The sequence below is a fragment of the Thermobia domestica genome, chromosome 7 (genome assembly GCF_964235325.1).
Source record: "Thermobia domestica chromosome 7, izTheDome1.hap1.1, whole genome shotgun sequence".
NCBI classification, from domain to species: domain Eukaryota; kingdom Metazoa; phylum Arthropoda; class Insecta; order Zygentoma; family Lepismatidae; genus Thermobia; species Thermobia domestica.
The window spans coordinates 288,090,338-288,110,548 of record NC_137460.1 but is presented as its reverse complement, the minus strand read 5'-3'; the positions used below and the strand labels follow the sequence as shown (position 1 = coordinate 288,110,548).

General features: G+C 36.5%; 1 protein-coding gene across 2 annotated transcripts in view; it reads left to right on the top strand.

The window, feature by feature from the left end:
• LOC145691010 (uncharacterized) overlaps positions 1-20,211 on the top strand; it is a 150,530-nt gene that overhangs the window by 91,709 nt on the left and 38,610 nt on the right. For both annotated transcript variants that reach the window (XM_081766509.1, XM_081766510.1), the window contains exon 6: positions 4,781-5,158. In XM_081766509.1, the coding sequence (XP_081622635.1) occupies positions 4,781-5,158 (378 nt within the window). The remainder of the gene's footprint in view (positions 1-4,780; positions 5,159-20,211) is intronic.

The window sequence follows — 20,211 nt, the reverse complement described above, 5'->3', positions numbered from 1 at the left end:
CATCTGTATTATCTGCATACTGAGTATGCCGTGGTCTTTATGGAATCTCTTCATTGTTTTCTACATAATTTGCTGAGGAAATATCCGTGTCGAATTCACCTATTCTGACTAGTACTTGTTAGTTTACTTATAAGATTTATGAGTGTTGAGTCCTTTCATTTCCAACTCAACCTTCTTTAACTCTTATCAATACTTTCGAGTTCATTCGGATAAAAGACTTTTCCATATCAGTTAACATTATATCACTTCCTGTAATATTCTGTAGTCAACGCATCTTTCTTTGTTCGATATCGAGCCAGTGGTGCCGGTTCATTTAATTTTTCTTCGTTATATATCTATGATTTGATTTTGGTTTGTCTAATACAAAATAATTTTTAGCATTACTCCTTCACAGCACTCTTTCTTTATAAACAGGTTGCTTAATAATTTTAGGTGTTACTTAATTATAACATTCAAAATATAAATAAATGAAAATAAGTAGAGAAGCATACGGTAGAAATTAATACAAGAAATGAAACAAAAATATAAACGATCTAAGAGTACTACTGTGGTATATATATTTTTTTTCGGTCTGTTGCATGGGTATAAGAGAAACTATTTTTAAAGAGATATTTTTTATCTCTTTAGAACCTTCCTGCGCTAGAACCTGCTCGTCACTGGGGGTGTGGTAAGAAGATAGCCAATCACCACCTTTCAGATTTGCCTAACCTACTCATCGCAAGGTCATCTGAAGGATGGTGATTGGCTATCCTCTTACCACACCGCCAGTGACGAGCAAGTCCAAGCGCGGGAAGTCAACGACATTATACCTCCTGGACTTTAAATGTTTGTTTTTGGAAACTATTACATTTTCAGTTACTCGCAGCTACAAGTGGTTGAGAATTCGGAGAAACACTCCATGATTTTCGGTGTGTGTAAATTACGATATAGTATGTAATGAGTATTCTCCCTATTATAAGAGTACATCCATATATTTCCACATAGAACACTTAGAACTGAAAATTATTTTCTACAAGTTGCACTTTTAGACACATTGCTATTATAAAGAAAGCATGATATATAAGTGTTTGAAGAAGCTGAGAACATATCGCAGATCATTTGAACAGGTTGTGTAACTACCAGAATTCCATAGATTATACTTGTACACAGCGGTATGTACTGGTTTGAATTCCACTATCCTTGTATTAATATTATTAGTGGTACTAATATTAATAATATACAAAATATGCCTAACAATGAACAAATACTGGTAGTATGTTGTAATGGGAGCTTCAGGTTTCAGACCAATTATCTTTCCTACTGTAAGTGAAATGCTATCATACCTTTGCGCAGTGAACTTTTGTTGTAGATTGCAGCCATAAAACATTATTTTCAGGATTCCTACTGGTGAAAGAAATCAAGGAAAACTCGGAAAAATGGTGCGGGTTAGGAAAGCTCAGGGAAAAGGACTGGAAATCAGGGAAACTCTATAAAATATATTTTTGTAACATTAATTGTACACCAATTTCAGTTTAGGCAATCATTAATGATAACAGTATGAAACGTTGCTCAGATTTTTATGGGTGGTAAGTTGAATGTACGTATGAGCAATTGATTATTTGTCTCTATAGAATAAATATTGTCATATTCTCTATAGAATAAATATTCACCGTTATTTATTCCTTATTTGTATGTCAACGTCATCCGACATCTGTCGTAAAAGTCAGGGAATTTCCTGCTAAAGGTCAGGGAAATAGATTTTAGATTTTTCCAGACCAGTAGGAACCCTGATTTTTTTTTTTTTTTTTTTTTTTTTACCGATGTCATCTTCTTTTCTAATTTTGTTATATATATATATATATATATATATATTGATTTGGTTATTTGCCCTTAAATCTAGAGTTGTCGACAAATCTGGAAAACCGGGAATGTCAGGGAAATTGAGAAGACTGCGAATAGTTAGAGAAAATAAGAGAATTCTGCTCAGAGTCCGAATTTCAATTTGCTAAGAATGAGATTGTACAAGCATTTGAAATGAAAATCTTAAAACTATTTCAGATGTTTTTTAATTGACAGCTTCAAACTTAGAAATTTACCTGATTTTATTAATCATTTTCTTTTATTACTTTACGCTCGTTAGTTATTCTTTAAGTTAACGGAGTAGGTGTACTGGAGATCAAACAGTCGTTCGAAGCCGAGTATGATTGTAGATATTTTTTTCTTTCTTTTATTTATTTCACTGGTCTAGAATTTCTACATATACTCATCAATCATGGGCGTCTCTTGCACATTAAAATTGAGAGGAATAGTAAAAACATACACGCTTTTACCTTTCACTACATTTACATCAGAATTGTGAAGTAATTTGGTAATATTTGACTTAAGAGATTTATAACTCTCGACCAGATATTTATCATTCGTCAAATATTCCAAAAGAAATTAAAATACAATATTCTACGACTCAGTTAAGAAAGAAACATAGTACAATATTCTTACCGAAACAACTAGTTAGGTTAATTAAGATATACGTAATGAAACCCAATGTAAAGTTCAAATTGAAAAATACTTGCTTTTGTGTTTCCGGAAAGAAGAGCTTCAAACAAGGAGATACGTTGTCTCCATTATGTTTCAATGTTGTTTTCTAGAATACGCTATAAGGAAATGAAATATAGCAACCAGGACCTAGAACTGAATGGCACTCGAGCTCCTAGTGTAGGCTTGAGCGGTTAGTGTAGGCACCTTTGGCGTGGGAGAGCCGGATTCGATTCCCGGCAGGAGCTCATGTGGTTCGGAGTCCACGTTAATCAGTAGGTCTGTGTCTCATATAGCCTCGCTGCTGAACAGGACGTTAACTCAAAATCAACTCAAATCAACTGAATGGTACTCATCAGTTTTGGTTTTGCTGATGATCTAAATCCGATAGGGGATAGTATGAAATGGAAGTGATCTACTGCGACATTTCCCTCGCCTCTTGTGACGAGCTGTGGCCCTTTAGCCTGATTTGTGGACCGGTTCTGTTTCATATGCACCCGGCCCGTAGTTCCTCACAATTAGGTGACCTGTGTTGTGCACAATGTGAACATTCAAAGTGTGTCCCTCGATGTTGATTCTCAATTTGCTATGTGATCCTTACTTTCTAAGGGACTCGGACACGCACAGTGCACGGGCACACCCAACTCTTGAGTGCCTACCAGTTACCTACTGGTGGAGGCGGCCTTGCTAGCGAGTGAAGACCTCTGTAGACATGGTACTTGAGCGTTGTAAGGCAAGCTCACCTCCCGCCCTTTGTTTACCGTTGCCCAGATTTCTTGGATAAGCTCACACAGGCTACGGAATTCCACGGTTTGACCACTGCCCAGCAAAGTCCAACTCGATTCCGGGATCTCCAGGCATTCCCGAAGGAGCTTGTTCATTGTCGGCCCAGCCTACCTCTGTTATTCAATAGCTACCGCTTTCCGCGTAAAGTTACTACATACACGTCGAGAAACTCCAATATCTCATTTCGGATTCAATGGTACGTGTTATGTCAGCATGCCCTTTGTGTTTGATGCCATCCTCTTGTCTTGTAGAGCTTCCTCCCTTTTACTGGGATCGGAAACCTTTATCCAGCTGCCTTGGATCGACACCTTCCTCAGTCACCGTTTAGTCCCCCTTTAGGCAGTAAGCGGACATTCCCCTCCAGATAGGATCGTCCATGCAATATGGAATTTCCTCTAATTACGGCAGAGGTACACCGTACATTACCAGAGCCAGTGACTAATGTAGACTATCTGTCTTTCAAGACATGGCCATTTTGTGAGAGGATGATTCTCCTGGTAGGCTAAGAAAGAAATGCAGAGACAGGAATTTAAGAGTAAATACAGAACTAATTACATGGAAGTTTGCCGTGGTCGTAATACACTGCAAATTACAAAGCAACTGACACGCGTGCACGTACAGTTTTCTTATTCTCTGAGATCCAGTTTAACGGGCATCGCTGTCTGATATTTGTTCGGATGAATAAAGATCAGCCTGTTAGTCAAATTCCGCAGAAGATTTTATTGGGACAAAATTTCCAAGTTTATGTCAAGAGTTAAACATACTGAACTGGAAATAGAACCAAGAACAAGGAGAGTTCTAGGGAAAAAAAATGAAAGCTGAAATACGTTTTCTTGCTTGGGTTAAGGTTTTACCAGAAGATCGTAGAAACTGCCAAAAGGTCAAGTTTTGCATAACTACCATTGATGTATCCTATTCTTAAATATGATTTACATTATCTTAATGTACGTGAAACATTGCTTTTTGCAGCCATTAGTTCACTCAGATAAGTGGAACTGTTAGAAAATGAGGAACTCCTAGTTTATATTATTTATTTATTTATCAGAGACAGAAGGAGGAGGCAGCAGATAAAGATTCAAGTGTGCTTCTGAGAAGAAAAATAGTCAGAACTACACTCTGTTAACAAATATAACAATTAATAAACATTATGCAAATTACGGAACCTCCTGATATTTCTTTTGACTAAAAATTCCTACATATTTATTATTAGAACTTGTATTAATCATATGTAAACATTATGTTTTAGCGTACTTTAGCACTAGGATGCTGAGTTATAATCAGACGAAGTTGTAAATTCTAGGAAGTCCCGTTGCAGGAAAGTGTGCTTAAAAGACGTAGAAACTAATTTCAAAATTTAGCACCACTAACATAATATTGACTCTCTATATACCAAATTATCATTTCTGAAATTCCTAAAATGCTTCTTTAATCTAGAGCAAATGACCTTGTATCATGGAAATATACTTTCTTTTCTTTCTTTTAGGTAGCGTAATTCCTAAGAAGGGAACACTTCTCACTCCTTGGGATAAAGAAATAAAAGATGGAAAGAATGCTGCGGAGATCCTACTGGATATTTTGAAAGAAGAACGATTCCATCAGATTTGTCTTAAGGAGTCAAAGGGGATAATGTGGAAACAGGTTGCAGATGAACTTAGTAGAAGATGTTTGCCTCATACAGGTTGGCGTATTTCCGAAAACAAATGCCGTTCAAAATGGCTAGGTATGAGAGAACAGTATTTAAAAAATAGACACATGTGTAAGAATTCGGAGTATTACAACGAAATCCGTATTGTAAATAAAATTTTCAAGAATTTCGAGCTTCAATTGAAGAAAACCAAAGGAGAAATGTTGGGATGTTCAGGTAAGAAACATTAATTCATTCTGGATTCACGTTTAAAAACGGAAAGCAATGTATCCAGTTCAACAGCATACACTGTAGAGGATATGAAAGAGGATTATCATAAAACGACTCCTAAAGAACATTGTTACATTATACCTTTGGTATAATGTATCATGGGCGGAGATCTTTTGGACATGTTGTATATATTTATAATTTGTTACGAGTAGTAGAAATTTTGAAATATGTAGAAATTCTTTGTTGTACCGTAGAATTAATTACAAAATTTTAGTTATCTTGTCAAAAAGAATAATATTTAAGTAGAGATTCCATAAAAGTACACACACACACACACACACACACATATATATATATATATATATATATATATATATATATATATATATATATATTTGAATTTTGCTTATTTAATCAATAATATTGAGTTAATAAGAGTGTATTTCGCAGTTTTCAGTGGTCTTCAGTTTCTTTCGAAGGGAATTTTGATGCATTGAATCCTCTTAAAGAAACTTTAGAATTTAATTTCGTAATTTCTTCGAAAATTTTGAGTTTACGAATTCATTCATAACATCTTCTTGGCACATCCCTTTGTTTAGGTGGACTTTATTTGTGACTGTACCAAAATCTCAGCTGAACCGTATCTCATCATTGGAGCGGTCCTTTTGATCTTAGAGATTAAGATTTTTATCCTTTTGCTACGTCATTAAAACAGCTAATTAGTGACTTTATTTTCTTGTAGCAGCAACAGGAACCAGACATAAAAATTTTCTTTCGTCACAAAATTGGAAAAAGTGGAGAAAACAGTTTAATTTTCAGTAAACTAATGTAAAATTAGTGATTAATGGTTCGTCGTTCTACGAATGAGAAAGTTGGTTTTGCGGTGTGATGTTCAGCGGACTGAAAAGTTGAACGCTCAAATCAGCATCTAATGGCAGTGGATTGGGTTTTGTTTGCCATATTAGGCTGGTGGAAGTAAGCAGGTTAGAACCGCCAGGATGGAATTTCCGTGAATTCCCGGCACATTTTTTTCGTCAAATAAGTTTTCCTAAATTGGAAATGAAAAGTAACTGCTAAATTCCGAGGCGGATTTTAGATGAGCGGGAATATATCTTTGTGATTATGGTCCTTTGAGACAGAAAAGTGAACCGAGTTGTGTAATTTAATAGTGTAACCCCTAAATTATAAATTGGGTTAATATAATGGTTTCCTCATTGGTGTTCAGATTCAAAATGCAGTGCTAATTTGCTTCTAGGTTTCCTCAGAAACTGCACTTATATACGCGTATCATGTTAGTAAACCGTATCCATTCAGTGGGAGGTTTAGCCATTTCGGTTGTTGTAATAAGAACAAAACGTACATAATTTTCCCAAAATGTTTACCTTGTTTTAGGTCATGTAACCTAGTAGAAATTATTATTATTCCAAGCATAAAATTTACTGCTCTTTCTTTGCCGGAAAATTGTAAAATTTTCATTTTGGAGTAGAGCTTGGAATAGCTAGAAAATGAGATCTTAGTGGATTCTCATTACATAATTTTTTTTCTTTTATCACGGCGGAAGTAAATTTTGTGTGTGTTTCGGTAAACTGATAAAATGAGATTTTCTTTGATGTTCGTTCACGGCCACTAAATTCTGATGACGTCGTATGAAACAGTATTCTACTAACTTAAAATTCCAGATTGATTATATTAATAATATAATTCTGAATGGTTATGTTAGAGTAATCGTCACTAAGAACAGTGGTTCTGATCAGAGATACGTCTTTGGTGAGCAAGTGTGGTGGCTAGAAATGTGATTTTTTTTTTAAATGAAAACTTTCATTAATATGGCTATGTATTTGTTGTTTTATTGGGTTAAGTTAGTTTAATTTAGCTTAGGTGGTTGTAGGTTAAGAATATTTTGTGTGTTTTACTGCGTACCCAGACTGTCACCACGATTCCAACGAAACCTTATTTATTGAAATTGGTTCACTCTTCTGTCATTTCTGCCCTATTCTGACTCGTACTGCTTGGTTTATATATACGTGTGTTACGGGTTTTAGATGCTTTCCTTTCCATCTCCTCTTTCTTTAAAACTCTCACCAACACTCTACACTTCAATCGGATAAACTATTTGTTTACATCAATGAATGCAACACATAGCTTATTGCCTTTTTTAATAAGTTTTCGCCAAATCCTCTGAACGATCAGTAAATGTCTTATACTTTAAACCCTCTTCACTCCAAGTGTTTCTCCTCAACTTCCTCATTTGTTCTTCATTATAGCTTTTCGTTCAGTATACAGTGTGTAAACTTTGTTTCGTGTGGTGTGAGGTTAATAATCTGTAGTCTTCTTCTCTTTCTGGATTAGATTTCTGATCTAGTAGTGTCGGTTCAATTAACTTTATAGCTACCTACCTATCTATCTATATATATATAAAACCAGATTTTAGCTTGTTAAATACATTTTCTTTTTTAAATTTAAAGATAGATCCTTCACAACACCTTTTCTTGACAAACTAGTTGGTTAATAGTTATTTGATTTACAATATTGAATACATTGATAAATTTGTACATGATTTAAAATAATGTAGGAGTATACGAGTAGGCGTTGATCCGAATGAGTCACACTTACCTTGGCCCTGACTAATGTGTGCTGGACCCCTGATTATGGCCACTCCCTCAGGTCCTGTGGTTCGGGGTCAAAGGTCAAGGTCAACTTTTGACAGGAGAATCATGGTCCAGGAGCGTATAGGACCTCGTTCTCTTTTACGGACACAAAATTTGGAGATTTTTTTCCTCTTTGATTAGCTCTTTTTTTTAAAAAAAAAAAAAAAAAATCTTATATGATCGAGTACAGAAGTCCATATCGTTTTGGGTGAGGATCAATTTTTGGCAGAACGATTGTCATGGTTCAGTGTTAATGTCGATACTTGATTCCTTTCGTTATAAAATTATTAAACATCGGTAACTTTGCGAGGAATACTTTCAGGATAAAGGTTTAGTTTCGATTGACGAGTCTTATAGGTCTTGTTTCATCCTGAAAGAATACACTTATTCCCTGAGACGCGTAAAAGAGGAGGAGGGGTGATCTCACACTTCGTAAGAACCTCCTAAATAACCATATTAATTCATAACGTTTTCGTTCAGGATTAAAATAAAAATGTTGCAAAGTATTTAAGAGGCTTCTTTGTGTGTAGACTTACAATCATATGTTTCAAAAGCAAACGTCAGCGTCAAGAATCAACTGTTATATCGTATTGTATGTATCTATTACAAACTCATACGTATTTTTTGTCAGCGTCATTGACATTCTTTTGTTATTGCTTATTGAATATACACGGTGTTTAATTAGTAAACAACAAAATATATTGTGTAATGGTTCACTCTGGAAGGATTCATTCATTCTTTGAGAAGGAGAGACGGGATGGGGTGATTTTGGACCTGGTTATAGTACCTCTTAAAAAATCACACCATTTCATATCGTTTCCATTCGTAAAAATGTCACATTTACTCTTTGTTCAAATCTGATTGGTTCATTGTAACAATGATCAATCATATTCATTTAACGAGACAGCAATGAATACGGAGGATTGTTATTGTTTCCAGCGATTTCTTAAACATTCAGAGTTTCGTTGCTTCGTTATTCAGTTTAATCAGTAAGCAGTTGATGGAAACAGTGTTACCAGTTTTTATGTAAACTGTTTTGACAGCGCTTAGCCAATCAAATTGCTTGTTGTGTATCGTTTAGGTTCTTAATTAATTATGTTCTCAATTTTGTGTAATATTTATAAGCTTTGTTCTGATTGGTTCTTTTATTACATTGTATGGATGAGTATAAGCTTTCATAGGACAAAAGTACATGAACGAATATTTAAGGATTGGTTCAAAATATTTTAAGTCAAAGTTCAAGACTAATTTTTGACAGAACCAAAGTCATGGTCTCCAGGACTAATTTTAGTATTTGATCACCTAAAATTGGTAAAGATATCATTTAGGAAGGTTTTTGACTTCATGTATTTTCCTTATTTTGTTATAGGCCTGCATTGTCTAGTTTTTCGTTACGATTAGTGCTCGAAGGCTTTGAGTTTGGTTCTAGGTGGGATTTTATAAGACTTGGATATTAATTTAAAATTCTTGTGGTATTTAGGATTTATGCTCTACATAGATATTGTGTTGAGATCTCCAATATAGAGTTCTCTGCTACTTAATTCAAATATAATAAAGTTATGCACTCGTCTTAAACTTCTGACAAGAGAGCATCAACAGAGCTATATCATTTATCAAAGATTAAGGTCCTGGTGTCAGTTCGTATGATTCGAAAGTTAGATTTATATCTCAGATAACCTAGACGTTTTAGTTTAAATTCTCAAATATCTTAGTATGCCAAAAATTTGCAGTGAATAAAAAACATTGAATTAATAAGAGAAATGTTTCACGGTTAACCTTCAAACTATCCGGTTTTCAACTATTCGATTAAGAAACGAAACGGATTTTAACTATTCGATTAAACTGTGAGTCGTAACTAATTTTCAGTTATTGCAAAAGTTCAAGTGAAAATTTGAAACTAAAATTTTCGAAAAAAAAAAAATGAAATTAAAATTTAGGATAAATTTCAAACCGAAATTTTTGAACTAAAATTTTTGAACAAAAATTTTCAAACTAAAAACGTAGAATCAAGAATTTCAAACCGAAATTTTCGAACTAGAAGCTTGAAACTAAAATTCCTAAACCGAATTAAATGTTCAAACTCAAACTTTTAAACAGAGATTTGAAAGTGATCATCTAATCAGATTACATCTTAGATTGTGAGTCGTAGCTAAAGTTTAAAGTGCTGTTGCATATCAGTTTAAAGCTCAACTACATTCTTCAGCAAAACAGACATTGTCAAATAGGTAAGAAACACATTTCATGGTTAGCCGGTTTCCGATTCATCCAGGTCATTATAAGAAGCTTTGCTTGCTTTCATGATGCTATGAAATATAGAGTGTTCAGAAAGTAACTACGCAGTTCTTAACTTGCCGCTTTTTTTTTTTTTTTTTTTTTTTTTTTTTTCATAAACCACTTTAAACAACCGAAATTAACTTTAGCTGAACTTTAGTGTCATGGAAGTTATAAGAGATTCTGGAAGTGATCCCCTTCCACTTGAAGACACAGTTGCACCCGTTTCTGCATGTTCTTGAAGACGTTATGCAGCAGAACATCGGGAGTGATGTTCCGAATGTGACGTGTTAGTGCAGCTTGGAGTTCTTGTATGGTGTTCGGATTGCCTTCATAGGCCTTTTCCTTCAACGTACCCCATAGAAAGTAATCCGGTGGAATCAATTTGGGTGAACGCGGAGGCCAGAGTCCTCGAGAGATGATGCGGTCACCGAAGATGTCCTGCAAAAAGCTCATCGCCCTGTGGGCGGTATGTGCAGTCGCCCCATCCTGTTGAAACCTGGCATTCTTAATTTCGTCCTTATTCAGTTCACCTAGGAAGGGCTCCAGAATGCAGGTGCAGTATCGTTCTTCATTTATGGTGTCCTGAAAGAAGATGGGCCCAATGATGCGCTTACAAGTCACGGCGCACCTAACACCAACCTTTTGATCATGCAGTGAGGACACATGAAATTCATGCGTATTCTCCTTACTGCACACACGACTATTCTGGCTATTCACGTAATCGGAGAGGTGAAACCATGCCTTATCCGTGAGAAACGTTTTGTCAAGAATCCCCTCGAAACCATTGCCGTGCAGAAAGGAGGAACCAGTTGCAAAAGTTAACACGCGCCGGGCGATCGGTGTCTCTCAGTTCATGCACGACCGAAATTTTGTACGGATACATGGACAGTGACTTCCGGAGAATCTTGTAAGCGGAACCCATGGACACGTGGGCCTGCTGAGCTAGTCATCTAACCAATTTCTTTGGACTTTGCAGCATCACGTCTTGCCCCTCCGCCACCTTTTCTGCGGATGTGGCTGTGGATGGCCTATCTGATTTTGGAGCATTATGAACGCTTCCTTTCTTTCAAAACTTGGTAATGAGGTTCCGTACAGCATTGCGGTTAGGCATCTTCACTCCATCTTGCTGAGGTAAATTTGTCTCCATTGCAGAACACATGCTCCACAAGAAACACACTTTGTTCAATCGTTAGCATGATGACCTGGATCACAATGATGTCACACAAGACGTTGGTCTTCAATCAAACCGAACCTGTGCACAAATACAAATACAAATACCTGGTCAAATATGGTTCAAATATGTTAAACAATGGAAAATGTTGTATTACTAATTAACAATCATATCAGTCATCACTTCGCATACTACAACATGGTACTGCATAGTTACTTTCTGAACACCTGCTACAATACAGCTGGCCAACTAGCTCATCACGTAAGCAAACTAGATTGTGGTTCCCAGTCGTTCTCAGGACAATTTAAATCTTAAACAAACAAAAGGTTACACATCGCCAACGGACTATGGTATTCCAAAAGTTTTATGAGATAAAGATTGAAACTTCATTTCAGGAAATATCAATGTCTCTTTACGAAATAAATGCCCGGCTATGGTAAGCCAAATGGTTCGTCGTCTCAATGGTAAGAGAGTAGTCCCGAACAGTCCTCCAAGATAATTATAATTTTAAAATCTAAACGGTTATGGTCAACCAGAAGGATATGGCCTATACAGTGGGGTACGATCAATTAGTTCAAATTATGAGATTAAAACATTGTCAAAATTTTAATTTTACGAGGGATTTCACCTCATCTGAAATGGTGGACTTTATGAGAGTAGGACTTTGTCTGAGGTTTTTGATTTAAGGTCTAAGGTTAGCTTTGGCGAAAAAAAAAAAATGTTAATGCATACCGCTAACTTTCTGTTCGAGCTTCAAACTTAATCTTACATTTCAAATTTTAAGGTAATAAATATAGCCGAAAACCGCTCATTTGCTAATTGAATAGTTGAAAATTGTTTATTTCCTAATCGAAAACTGGCTAACCATAAAACATGTTTCTTACCTATTTGTCAATGTCTGTTTTGCTGAAGAATGTAGTTGAGTTTTAAACTGAAAATTGTTAAAGCGCTTGATATGCAATATCCTTTTACACTTTTAGGGGCCGCGGTGGCTCAGTGGTAGAGCGTTCACCTCTGGTGCTTGGGGTCTCGGGTTCGATCCCAGCCTCCTCCAAGTGAACTTTGTGGTGGACAAACACCGTGTGCGTGGGCTTCCACGGGGTTCTCCCGCTTCCTCCCACTTTCTTCATTCCACCATTTCATTCATTATTCATCATCACCGTGTCCTTTGGCCTAACCGGCGTAGCCGTGGGACATAAAACTCAAAGATTTCATTTCATTTTTTTCCTTTTAAACTTTAGGTACAACTCACAATCTAAGGTGTAATGTGATTAGGTGATCACTTTCAAATGTGTTTAAAATTTTTCGAAAAGTTTGGTGTGGAAATTTCGGTTAGAGAATTTAAAATTTTTAGTTCGAAAATTTTGATTTGATATTTTTGATTCAAAATTTTTAGTTTGAAAACTTTTTGTTCGAAAATTTTGGTTTGAATTTTTTTATTCTAAATTTTTATTTTGAAATTTTTTTAGTTCGAAAATTTTAGTTTGAAACTGTCTGAGTTCGAAAGTTTTAGTTTCAAATGTTCACTTGAACTTTTGCAGTATCTGAAAATCAGTCACAACTCACTTGAATCGAATAGTTAAAATTCGTTTCGTTTCTTAATCGAATAGTTGTAAGCCGGATAAAGTTTGACGGTTAACCGTGAAACATTTTCCTTTTTAATTCCATGTTTTGTAATTCACTGCAAATTTTTAGCATACTAAAATATTTTTAGTTGAGAATTTAAACTAAAGCGGTAAGGTTATTTGACATATAAATCTAACATTCGAATCATACGAGCTGACCCAGGACCAACAAGACAATGAACTTTGTTAAATGATGTAGCTTTCTTGATGCTCTCTTGTTAGAAGTTTAAGAGGAATGCGTTAGGTACGTATAGCCTCATTATATTTTAATAAAGTAACAGCGATCTCCACATTGGAGAGCTCAACACAATGTTTATGTAGAGCATAAATCCTAAATACGACAAGAATTATGGTATATTTATAAAAAAAAAGAAAAAAAGCCCTAAATTTTTAATTTTATCAACAAGAGGTATTATTACGTTATTTATGGATTTTTTTTGGGATATCATCGAACTTCGTTTTTGACAATTCTCTTGGATCCAATGAAAATAGCGTAAGATTTACTCGGGTTGATTTAGAGTGCGTTTTCTTTTGACCACATCTCGATGTTTTGAAGATCATAATTTAATTTTGTTAATGCTTCTGCAATATGTGGTGAATTTGCTGCGACAAAGTTGAACGTCATCCGCGTACAGATGATACGGTGTATTTTGCATGGCTTATAGCTTTTGGAAGATCATAATTATGTGATAGGTAAAAGAGAGGACCAAGTACTGTATCTTGTGGTACTCCTTGTTGTAAATGTATCCATTGAGATGAATCTTCATCTGTCGTTGCTGCTAGTTTGCTATTCAATAAATAAGAGTGAACCCAAGTAATAGCGCTGGAGGAGAAGTTAAAATAAGAACTTAGTTCAGCTAATAATATATCGAAATCAAGTGTCTGTGGAAGGCTTTTGTAAAATCTAAAAGTACCGTACATGTTATTTTTTTCTTTCTTTGCATCTTTTATGTCATCTGATACTTTGATTAGAGCTGTTGCAGTGCTATGTTGTTCTGTTACACCAGATTGAAAAGAATTCATTAGACTATTTTCTTAGGAACCTCACAACAGTTGAGGAAAATCAAGGCAGCGGATCTAAAAATAAAAAATAAGGACACATATTTCTTACTCTACCCATGTGAAAAGGTTAGGACTCATATTGGATAAGGAACTAAATTATAATAATCATATATCTGCTGAGTGTAATAAAGCTATTACTTTATTACGTCGACTTTACAAAGCCAAAGACTTTCTTTCTCAGTCTATGAAATTATATCTCATACAAGTTCTTGTTTTACTGTTATTAGACTACTATGACGCTGTATATGGACCATCTCTCCCCGTTTACAATTCGATAACTATACAGAAAATACAGAAATCGTGCATTATGTTTGCCTTTAACTTAAAGAAATTGAAACTTATCCTACCAGTGCTAAATAGGAACGATGTTTTAACAATGTAGAGAAGAAGATATCTGCGCTGTAGTTGTCTGATATATAAAATCCTTAAAACTCAATCCACACAATATTTATATTGTAAATTTACAAAGGGGTCACAAATTCACTCTCATGTTACGCGTAACAGTGAGAAATTTAATGTACAAAGACTTAAACTGAAGATAGTGCAAGTATCATTTTCTAGAGCAGGTCCGAGAGTATGGAATGCGATACCAAAAGCTCTCACGAAAGTAGAGAAGATAGTGCAAGGATCATTTTCTAGAGCAGGTCCGAGAGTATGGAATGCGATACCAAAAGCTCTTACGGAAATAGAGTCATTTAATTCATTTCGAAATTCATTAAAATCACATTTGATGAAATCCCAGCGACTGGCCTCTGGCACTTTTAACATGTACAGTTTTATATAACAACTTAGCTAAATCCAACAATATCGATGCTTTTTATTGCATATGTGACTCGTTTATTTTCTGATTTATTCTCTTACTTGTATTTTTTTCGTTCCTTTTGATATGTAATGTTTGATATTGTACTAGCTGAACCTGCGCTCTCTACACAGCGCATCATTCGCATATGAGCATAAATCTCCTTATCATTCCTTACAACATCTGTACATGTCCCCTTACAGACACAAGTGAAAGACGTATTGATTAAAAAAAGCCAAGGGGTATCATAAAGAGGAGACTTTTTTCGATTATTTTTCTCAATATCTCGCAGCGTTTGCAAGATTTGAGCCAGCTTCCGGTTGGAGTTTCTAATTCATGTATGACCAGTTTTATTTCTTCTTGCATGCAGTATGTAATAAGCAAATGCATTACATACACAATTAATTATAATGTCAATTATATATGGTGTTCATTGGGCAAAACACTGCCCCCCAAAAAAGGTTCATCTTAGACTGGAGAAGTGCTTATACTTCCTTTTCCATTATTATCTGGCCATGAAACAAACGACTGAGACATATACAACCCCTATGTACAACAGTGTGGTGTTGGAATGTATAATGCTTAGGATGTGAAGTTTTATTTTATTTTATTTTTTTTTTAATTTCAACACTTCCAATGTACCCGTAAAAATGTAATAAAGAAATAGTCTCCATGTTTTTTAAATATTCAGTTAGAACTGGACAATCTACGTGAAATTTGCAATCGATCAGTGAAAACGTCATCTTTCTAGAGCCTGTAGTTTCCGAGATCTCATTGTCGAAAGGATTGGCTACATACATATACGCGTAGTTTAAAAGAGCTCCAAAGATGGCAGTACAATTCATTTGCATTTATTTCGGAAAAGCCTTATTACAGGCAAAGGCCTTCGAACAATAATTTTAAAGGATAAAAATTTTCTGAAAAATATTTCTTTAGGTAATTTATTTAAAATACACTCTTTTAAAAATATTTGTCTTTGTTATAAACGTGAAATCACAAATAAGCGTAAATCAAAGGTTTGAAAGCTAAGGTTATAGGTTAGATCTCGGTCGCTCTTAACTCGCATTCTTTCCTGGTATCAAGGAGCCTAACCTCTCTTGTGTCAGTTAGTGTGCTAGCTAAGACCAAGTGTTGCAATACGCATTTGTGAGCTAAAGTACACATACAGCACTTAGAGGGTGGACGGAAGTTTTCACTTTCGAAGGGCAAACTTGCTTTTTGAACCTCGTCATCATCTTTTCATTCATTTTCATCTTCCTTTGGGCTTCGGCCCCAGGCTATTCCATAGTGATGGCGGACTCTGGCAATGCTAACGGACAATCGGTTCTCGGTCGACATACAGGGCTACCAGTTTCTCTTCCGACAAATATAGGCACTTCGCGTGCCCAAGCTGCACCCACTGGTACTACTACTCGCACTCGACATTTTTCATGGGGTAGCCAACCTGTAGCGAGTACGTCTAAAGAAAGACATCCATCTACTGACTCAACCCAATCTGCAAAGAGATTTCGCGGTGGATCTCAATCTTCTAACGTCCAACCAATGGACATTGGATCGCTACCTTCAGAATCATCCTCTGTAATTCCAGAACCTGTTTACAATTTTCTCCTCACCGATTTTGACACGAAATACACCCATCCTAAGATGATCTTTCTCCAAATCATTAAATACGTTCCTCGCGCTAATGTTGAACAAATAGTCCAGACTAGAAACGGATACATTATAAAATCAAAAGATCCTAATTTCGGAACCTATTTACGTAATAAAGCATCTTACGAAATCTTTGGGAAAAACGCAAAACTATCAAAAAAGTCAGATTCTAGGCCGAAACAACCACCACCTCCTAAGAAATTGCCAATGTTATCTGTCGTTATTCGTGGTGTTCTCCCAGAGTTCACGGACGACGAAGTGCGCGAAGAACTTGTTCAAGAGGGCATCAACATTGACAAATGCATACGCATACAAAACAATAACGGACCGACATATATGGTTCGCGTTTTATCACAAAACCAACAGGCTATTGATTACCTTCTGGCGCATGGTGCCCCTATTTATAAGAAAATCCATAGAGTTGAGCCTTCTAAAACTCCTGGGCCAGTACCTCTTAGGTGCGAGAGATGTCAATCCTACAACTCTCATTTTACTAACAACTGTCCTAATCAACCGCGATGCGGATATTGTGGCAACCAACATGAAACTAGGTTGTGTCAAAATCAACAACAACCTCCCAAGTGTTCCACTTGCGGAGAGGCGCACCCCACTTACAGCTACCGTTGCAAGGCTAAGCCCTCAGCAGAACCTACTCGCCCAGAGTTTACTGCACCTATTCGAAGTAGCGATAAAACAACACCTCCAGCCCAATCTATCCTACATCCGCTCAGTATCGAAGATTTTCTTCGTTATCTGACCATAGTGCTCCAGAACGTGATGCCATTTCAACGCGATCATATACTTCGCACCATTACTGCCACTGCAAAGTCGTTCTTTAACATCAATATGCATGGTACTTATTCAAGACAATATGCTCATTTTCAAATCGCGCCTCTTGAAACTATTGTTTAAATCTATATCGTTATTGCTTGTAGTCATGAATTTCTTATTTATTAATATACGATCTTTCCAGCAACACAAACTCCTCTTAGAGCATCTTTTACTCGAGGAACAAATTGATATTTTTGCTCTTAATGAAACTTCGCTCAAACCTGATATCACAGCACGCCTAACAGGTTATATCCTTCACCGACATGACTATAGAGAACCTGCTGCCAGAGCTCAAGGTGGAGTTGCAATAGGTTTCTCACCAAAATTACCATTCAGACAATATCACTTACAGGCTTGTATGAATCATCCAGAACATCTTCTTTTCTCAGTTTACTTTCCCTCCATCGTCATAAACGTTGCTACAATTTATATTCGGCCGAGACATCCAATCCCATTCGATTTTTTTCAATTATATTGCCCAAAACTTTCGAAATGTCGTCATTATGGCTGATATCAATATCCATAGTTGAAGCGACCGGGAAAAACAACATTTTATGAACTACGTAACTCAACAGTTACATTTGCATATCCATGACTTACCTAGTCATACCCGGCAAAGTAGTCAAACAACACCTGATGTTGTAATTACATCATCACTTAATCTAGTCGGTGACTGTACAATACAGGTTCTTGACACAATCGGTAGTGATCACTGCCCAGTAAAACTAACACTCAACAAGGGGCATCTTTGTCACACTACTCCAGTGTTTCGGACTGTTAAACGCTATGATAAAGCTGATTGGAATACATATAGAACAACCATTGAAAAAGACATCAGACCTCTCACAGCACCAACTACCGAACCTGAATTGTATCACACTATTTCACGGCTTACAGATACCTTAACTACAAATGCTCAAATATCCATTCCTGAGGAAAAAATCTACCCACACAGACCAAAGTTACCGCCTCAATATCTGGCCATTGTAAAACGTGCAAGGCAGCACATTCGAGAGTATCATCGTACTGGAAACGAGGTACATCTTCATTGTCACAGACAATGGCAACGGGCAGTTAAAAACTATCTCATTGCATATAAACGGAGGCACTGGATAAGTGCGTGCAATAAGCTGAGAGACGAGGCTCATCCTACCCGCTACTGGAAGAAATTTCATCAATTAACGGGAAAAAACACTGTTACAACATATCCGCTCCATATCAATAATATTCCACTTCTTTCAGATGCAGATAAAGCGAATGCTTTCGCAGACCAACTGCAAACAGTGTTCACTCCAACCGAGTCTCCATGCCAGAGCGAACGCATTGATATTTCAAGAATACATTCTTTACAACCTTCTACATCACATCAAACAGACATTAATCATCCTCTTACCAGACCAATCACTGCTCTCGAATTACATTCCGCTCTCCGACGGAAACGTAACACAGCACCAGGAATTGATAGTGTCTCGTACAGGATGATGAAAGAATCTCCACCTATATTTATTTCTTTGCTAGTATCTATTTATAATTCCATACTTAACACTGGTTATTATCCAGTACATTGGAAAGTCTCAAAGGTGTGCATGTTTCATAAACCAAACAAGCCTATTCATGATGTTTCTTCCTACAGGCCCATTCAGTTAACTTCTGTCTTTAGTAAATTATTTGAAAAGATTCTCGTCAACAGACTGCATGTTTATCTTAAAGAACACGATATGTTACCAATACATCAAGCAGGTTTCCGACCTACCTTTTCTATTAACGACCAATTGCTACGCCTAACTACTGTCCTTACTAATCAGTACAATAAAGCTCTTCCATCATGTCTAGTCCTTATGGATTTAGAAAAAGCTTTTGATAAGGTATGGCACTATGGCTTGCTACGCAAACTACAGTCACTCCAACTACCCACTTGTTACATCCGTCTCATTTACTCTTTTCTAAGTAATCGAATAGCGTATGTTTCAATAGGAAGTACCCTCTCTAGACCTGTTTTTCCTCATACGGGCGTACCTCAGGGCCCCGCACTTAGTCCATTATTATATATCTTATATGCCTCAGATATGCCTAGACCACCGCCTAATGTCTATATTTTCCAATATGCTGACGACACAGCATTTTTATCACTTGGGAAAACTATGCTTCAGATCAGCAGAAGCTTACAATTGACACTAGACAATTTTCTTATCTGGTGCAGGAAGTGGAAATTAACTGTAAATTCGGAGAAAACACAAGCCCTTGTTTTCCTTGCACCTAAACGTAGAACTAAAGTACGCCGAAATCCTACTAATCTTTGTGTATCAGTTGACGGACATTTTCTTCGGCCAACCGCCTCTGCGACATATCTTGGTGTGGTATTCGATACCAAACTCACCTGGAAACCTCACTTTAAAAAACTGGCGCAAAAAGCATCAACTCGATTAAATCTTCTACGCCGCCTTACGGGCACGACCTGGGGATTAAGTGCGGATGTCTTACTAAAGACATACAAAGTTTTTCTTAGACCTCTTCTCACATTTGGTCACATTGCCTGGTGTCATGCTTCACCTCAACTGTACGAGAAGTTAGCAATTAATGAACGCCATGTTATTCGCCTGGCATATCGGATTCGACTACCATATCCAAATTACATGACCTACGAACATATAGACTTTCCAACTATTTTCGAGCATCTTGCTACACTCCGGACAAGATACATTCAATCCCGCGTTACAAACGCTCATCCGCTCTATCTTGATACGTTAAGAGTTGATGCCCGTACAGATGCTCCATTTCGATATCAGCACTCACCGCTCAACATCCTCACCACACTTTATGTTCAGACAACAAATTTGGACGCTGCAGAGAGAGCAATTTTTGGCATTTACACCGTCAGAGATCATCTACCTCATATTTTTCCATCTTAGCACATGTTCTTCACTCATCACTAACATTGGGCTATCATTACGTCTTACATCAGTCTCGAGTCGCCCCGAGACAGAAGATCTAACCTTCAT